This window comes from Quercus robur, chromosome 2 (assembly GCF_932294415.1).
Source record: "Quercus robur chromosome 2, dhQueRobu3.1, whole genome shotgun sequence".
NCBI lineage: Eukaryota > Viridiplantae > Streptophyta > Magnoliopsida > Fagales > Fagaceae > Quercus > Quercus robur.
Window position 1 is genome coordinate 49,585,660 of NC_065535.1, and position 7,219 is coordinate 49,592,878.

At 32.9% G+C, this 7,219-nt stretch overlaps 1 protein-coding gene across 1 annotated transcript; it reads left to right on the forward strand.

The window, feature by feature from the left end:
• The first annotated feature begins 313 nt into the window (after positions 1-313).
• Positions 314-1,589, forward strand: LOC126713859 (uncharacterized). Its single transcript, XM_050413760.1, has one exon. The coding sequence runs from the start codon at positions 603-605 to the stop codon at positions 1,137-1,139; it is 537 nt and encodes a 178-aa protein (XP_050269717.1). The 5' UTR covers positions 314-602; the 3' UTR covers positions 1,140-1,589.
• The last annotated feature ends 5,630 nt before the right edge of the window (positions 1,590-7,219 follow it).

Genomic DNA, 7,219 nt, shown 5'->3' on the forward strand with positions numbered 1-7,219 from the left:
AAACCCCAAAAAAAAAAAAAAAAAAAAAAAAAAAAAAAAAAAAAAAAAAAAAAAAAAAAATCAACATCACCATACCAAACCAGGCCTAGCCCTACTAATAAATAGAAATTTGAATTCCCAAACCTTAATTTGACATAAATAAAAAGAGAAAGAGAAATGGTAGCAGTGAGCCACGTGTAAGGAATTGGTAGAAAATGAAACAGTATATTATAGGTAGCTTAATAGACCGAACCAAAGCCAAAACCCAAACAGACACATAAATAATAAAAATACAATACGTACTAGTAACACATAACCGTCCCAATTAAAAAGCCGTCCATTTTATCACTTTCCACTTTCTAGTTTCCAAAGAATCCAAACCCCACCACCCCCTCTCTCTCTCTCTCTCTCTCTCACAAATTCACAATCATATCTCAATTCCTCTCAACTCTTCACTGTTTTCTTTTTTCTTCCTAACAAGAAGAGTAAAGCGCAATGAAAATGGAATCCAAATCCAACGCCAATCATATTCCCTACTCAGATCTCGCTTTCTAGTTTCTCTCCTTCACAAGCAACTACTGCTACACTCTACTACACCCACAATTTTTTTTCTGTCTATAAAAATGGCTACCCTGCAGAAATTCAAGCTCCTTGCAACTCAGTGCGCGGTAGTCGCCGGAAGCCCCACGAGGAGCCCGTCGGCGAGTCCCGTCATCCATCTCCGTCGCCGCAAGACTCTCCGGATGCTCCTTAACCGCACGGACCGACGATTCTCTCGCCGAAACGACTCCCCGTCGGAGATGGACTCCGATCCCAATCCCACATCGAGAAACAACAACAACAACAATAACAAGAACAACAATAAGAACGGTAGCAAAGAGGTTAGGGTTCGGCATAAGTTAAAGGACTTGTTCGTGTCCTCTCCGCCAATTGAAGATAGGGTTTCCGATTCTAGATTTAACCGTCAAGAAGATGATGTCGGGTTCTCACCGGCAACCGGAAGCGCCGGTGGCAGTGGAGGAGGAGGAGGTGGAGGTGGAAACGGCTTTGCGGCTAGGCGTGGTGGCGGAATCGGCCCTTTCAGACCGATAACGGCGTCGTTTCGGTATAGATTGCTGAGAAGACCTTGGCGACCTGTACTCGTCACCATTCCGGAGTAGAAACCAGCCAAAATAATTGTACGGATATATTCCGAAATTTCCTTTTTCTTTTTCTTTTTCTTTTTCTTTTTATTTTTTTATTTTATTTTTATATTTCCTTTTTTTTTGTTTTGTTTTTTTTTTTCCTGTGACATTTTGGAGGTATTTAAAATAGATGAGGCAAAAATGTGAATATTTTGGGTTTGCTAAAATGCGCTTGGAAAATGGGCGCAAATTAGCGGCGCATTTTAGCAATGGAAATATCGATAAATAAAAAAGAAGAAGAAGAAGAAGAAGAAGAAATGTTGTATTATGTATATGATGGTCTTAAAAAGCAAATTTGTGCTTTTCTATGGGGTGTTGGGTCCATGAGATGAGAGAGTGGGATTGATCATGAAGACAAGGTTAAGACAAAGATATGAACAAGGTCTTAATTTTTTAATAAAAGCTCTCTGTCTCTATTGCATCTTCCATGTGTTGTTGTTCAGAGATGTTCCATAATAATTAGTTTTTTTTTTTTTTGGCCATAAGAGAATGAAAATAATTATGTTAAGGATGTGGATATATATACATACATATGTATATATATTATGGGTGTACTTCTAGTTCTCTCTCTCTCTCTATATATATATATATATATATATATGCATGTAGGACCCAAATGTATGTAACTTAAGGGGTGCTGAATGGTGAATACATACTTTGTTCTTTATTTATTGGGTCTTATATTTTTTGGATTTTAATCATTATACGAAGCACAGTCTACATTGTAATCAAGCTTTTTAGATTTGTGGAGCTCTTTGTCTGCTTCAATTCAGATTTGGGCAGGCATGGCAAGTATAATTATTATGGAAAATTTGACTTTTGAATATAATAAGGTTTGATTTGGTGGAATTTGTGGTAATTACGACAATGCTAGATATACAGGAAAGCAAAATGACTCGTAATTCAGTAAAATCATACATGATACATGTGCAATTTGGTTTTCTTTTTATGAGATTTTGTTACAAGTTGATGGGGGCAAGAAAATTGTCATTTCCCAACAGCCACTTCATTGCTTTGCTTATCTTGGACCTGCTTGGACCACAACCTTTTACCAAGTCATATGGTGGGTGTACGACTTTTGGTGTATTCTTTACGCATGAACAAATTTCACATAGACGAGTCAATGTCACCATTCCATTGGAAAATTGTGTTGTGTCATTTTGGAAGAGGAATCTTTAGAGGTTATTATTTCATAATTCTATTTGGCAACTTAGCGATAATTATTCAATGTTTTAGATTGGATTATGTAGTTTTACCATACAAATTTCTCTCAAAAATCATGAGAAATTTTAATGGAGGATAGGATGAAACACGTTATACTACACATTTACATACTCTTTCAAGCGATATAAGAATCCAATTGTTTTTTACTCAAAAGTCATAAGAAGTTTTAATGGAAAATAGGATAAGACATGCTATACTGCACATTACATGCTCTTTCAAAGATATAATAATCCAATTGTTTGGTGGCAGTGTTTGCTTGAGGTTGCGAATATTTTAGAAGTTCTGTTTTGGTTCATTTGCTCAGTTTTGGGTCTACTCACGCTGCTTCTTTTTTTTTTTTGAGAAGATTGTACTGAGTCATTTGACTTTGGATTTTATATTATATTTCTTCTATATTTTTTTAATCAATAATATTTCTGATTCATCAAAAGAAAAAATAGTACGATTGGTGCGATACGAAATTAGTATCTTGAGCATTTTATGTCAATTCATCCCGCACAAAATGATGGTTCAATAACAATTTATGAAAGTGATAATAAAAAATAACAAGAAATATTCACCCTTATTGTCTTATTGACTCACTCCCACCTATTTAAAAAGTCCTATAAAAAAACCCAGTCTATTCAGTATTTCCAAGTTCCAAAAGGGCTCAAATTTTTTTTTTTTTTTTTTAATAATTCCGAAAGGGCTAGATTTTTAAACCGGCGATGCAATGGATACATGCAACATGAATTGCAGCATCTCAGATACTGTTTGCGATTCTTTACACGTTGCAGGTCAGGTATATTGTACATTTGTATTGTATCATTGTATGGATTGGAGCCTAGAACGAAGCTGGCGACAATTTCTTTCTAAGAAAATAAGAGGAATCTATTTTGCCTTCTTCCTTAATGAACTGTAAAAGCAAAAGGACACAAGAAATCTATATGCTTTTGAGCTGTAATGCACAAATATTTTTGACCAGACCAGGAAGTTTTCATTGGAATCAAATTTGAGCCTGAAAGAATCAAAAAATTAAAGAAGTTCTAACAGTTAGAGGAAGGTATTTATGTTTGATTTATGATAATTGTTAGGGTATATATATAAATCTTAAACCCTATATTTTGAAATGGTTTTAAATTGAACTCTATGCTTTAAATATATTCCAACTCAAACCATAAACCCATTTTTGGCATGAACTCATTGATGGAAACGGTTAAAACAAAGTCATATGACTTGAAGTGAAATAATTATACATATAAGAAGATCGGAATTGGGCCTTATCGCTTTGTTCGATTGATTTAATAGTAAATGCCAGTGATCATATTTACGGATTTGTGTCTGTAAATCAACCTATATATATTGAGAATAAGGTCGTTTACCAATCATTTCTTCTTAACCAATAAAAGTTAGAATTTTGTTCACTTGATATATCATTTTTCTAGTAGGAACATGGCTTAAAATAGCCACAAGACATCATTTTATTTAAGTATGCTGTTATTGTCCATAAATGAGTTTAGAGTTTGAACTGATTTTTTTAAAGTCAGGTTTAAATATTTAAAATTATAAAACACGCTCTTAAATTGGAGAAACTATTTAATCTTTATATAGGATCACATCAACACTGTTTAGTGGTTCTCTACTCTAGGAACATAAAGTCATGTGTTCAATTTAAATCAATCATTATCCTAATCACACCGTTTCAAATAAATAAATAAATTTATACATATATAAATGAAATAAAACCAAAAACATCTCAATTCCAACGTTGGCAGCACAAACGACAACCCTCTACCCCACTCCGGCACCAATAAGATAGCGAGCTCAATGGTGATGGTGAATCTTAACAAGATTGAATCTGCTTGTTAATAAGATGGTGTGAACAAACATCTCAATTGTGAATTATTTTTCCATAGAAATACAGTCGGCACCGGAGATGGGAAACTGCTAAGGTTCTTGTTTTCAATTTTGAAGAATGTGATTAGGATAATGACATTAAATTGGGAACATGGCATTACATTACTTAGAGTGGTGGACTACTAGACATTAGTGAAGTGGTCCTAGATGAGGACCGAATAATTTCTCCTTAATTAAATTGGGTTTCATAATATAATTTACCTGAATATTGTTATTCTTGAATTCTTGTCTTCCTGATGCAATATTGAAGCACAAGATTGACGGGTACTTTGGCACTTCGCCATTGCACGGAGTTGCTTTGCCACAAAAGGGAAAACACGTTTAAGAAGGCCAAGAGCCGAGATTAAAATAAATACATTAATAAGTAAAAGAGAGATCATGAAAAGGGATGCAAACCAAAAATCGCCCATGGTATGCATGCATGTTTGCACACTTGTTTATGCAAATATGCTTTTACTGCTGGTCTATACAGTTAATAACATGATTCTTTGTTTGGATTTCAACATTTTGCATTCTAAAATATCCTCATACAAATTCTTAAACTCATACAAATTCTTAAACTATTTAACAAAAATGGTTTTTTTCTTTTTCAAATTAGTTTGGAGAAAAATCCTTATTTGTGAATTTTGAAAATCTAACTATAGGATTACGTGTTCTTATTATATCCTAGCCTCCATAATTGCAAAATTTCAAGAAGATGAAACATTAATAGTTATGTCATCAATGATGTATTTAAATATCAAGTTTTTTTGGTAAAAAATGATACATAAAAAATAAACTTATTGATCGATAGTAAATAACACCCGATTTGAATGAAATTTGATATACATGTTAAAAATATAATAAACATACAATCTAACAATTATATTTTCAAAATTTACATTTAATAAAATAATATAAGAGGAGTTTGAATGAAGAGTTTCTCTCTAAACTATTTTGAAAAAAAAAAAAAAACTTGTACATAATTAAAATACAAAATTGTGGGAGGACGAGAATCCGAGAATATGGACAAATAGGCCAAGGATAATGTCAGGAGTACGGACCATGGAAAGCACTGATAGTTAATCCTTGGGAAAACATAAGCAACTTTCTACAGGTATAGGGAGACTATAATGCATGAGGACCCCGAGGATACCAACAGGTTCTCAGGGGGCCGAGAACCAATGCTAAAGGCCGTCGGGCACAAACCGAGAATGAGAAGGAAGATTTGTCATCAAGCTAGGAATGATAGAAGACAGATAAAGCATCTATCACCTCCACATTCAATACTTTACATCCACTTAGTTGGCCGCATTAATGAGAAAATGACCCTTAAATAATGTCAGCACAGCTCATAGCCTAATGAAGAAGCCTTCTAGTAAGGCCCTAATGGGATAAGTATCTAGGGAATTGAACCTTGACCCTCCAGGTATAGGGCTATGATACACCTTAGTTGATTATATAAGGCAAAGAAACCCCTAGAGGATGTGGATTCATTTTTGGTAACTTTAAACCAATTGTAATCACTACCTCGGACTAAACTCGAGGAGCTCAATACAGGCCCTTTAAAGCTATTTCTCATCTATACTAGCATAATTACAGTTAAAGTTAATTCTATCAACTCCAATTAATTTTTCCATCTAATTAACGGTATTAAAGGTTGATTAAGCATCCCATCTTTTCAAATTAATTGTGTGAGCAAAAGTAGCAAGTTTTGACACATTTTTGACTTGTCTTATTTTTGCCCGCCACAAATTGGCACCGTTTGTGGGAATATTCTTCTTAGTATGGCCAATCCCAGAAGAAGTGGTTTGTTGGAATCTGTGGGTCCCAACGCAAGGACCAGTTCGTAAGTCTTGAACGAAGGAGAGATCGTGATATGGTCCACACCCATAGCGAAAAAGTCCTATCTGTGCATTTTGAATGAACTGGTCAGCTTCAAGCCAATCATAACTCGTATGACGAGGAGGTATATAACCTCAAGAGGAAAGTGGACCGATTATGCCAACTCCTCCATCACAAGGCTCATATAAGGGAAGAAAGGACTCCCACCCCAAGCCAAAGTTCTAACTTTGAGGATGACAGAAGTTACCGACGAAGAAGCAGAACTCTACCCGGTGATTCTTTCACATCATCATCCTCAGAGCAAGAAGATCTTCTTGCAAAATTTTTAAGAAGATCAAACATTAATAGTTGTGTCATCAATGATATATTTAAATTTCAAGTGTTTTTGGTAAAAAAATGAGACATAAAAAATAAGCTTCTTGATCAAATAGTAAATAACACTTGATTTGAATGAAATTTGATATGCATGTTAAAAATATAATAAACATATAATCTAATGGTTATATTTTCAAATTTTACATTCAATAAAATAATATAAGAGGAGTTTGAAGGGTTTCTCTCTATAAACTAATTTGAAAATAAAAATCTTGTACATAATTAAAACACAAAATCATTTTAAAAAATAGTAAAAGAAAAAAAAATCAAAATTTTAAGGTTAACATCAAGGTTAAACCATGATAATTTCATAATTAATTTAAGACTAAATATTGTTGTTGTCGTTAAAGTTTGCATACACTTCGGTTTTTCTCATCCTTAATTTTTTTTTTTTTTTTTGTCCCTAAACTATTAAAAATATTACACTTTCTATCTTTAAATTTTAAGAATATATTTTTCTTTTATCCCTAAAGTATTAAAAAAATATTTATTTTTTTAAACTATTGAAAAAAAATTAATCTTTAAAAGAAATTTTAAACAAATAAACTTTTTACAATTTAGAGTCAAAACAAAATTCATGTGAATTTCAGGAATGGAAACAATATTATATTTTAGTATTAATTTAATAATTAATTGAAACACAAATAAATGGTTTAATTTGTAAAAATGAAAAAAGAAATTAAACATAATATCTAAAGAAATTTAAACATCTTTTAACTGTATTTTTTGAAATTTTA

Coding starts and splice junctions, on each gene's coding strand:
- LOC126713859 (XM_050413760.1), top strand. CDS start 603: ATGGCTACCCTGCAGAAATTCAAGCTCCTTGCAACTCAGTGCGCGGTA.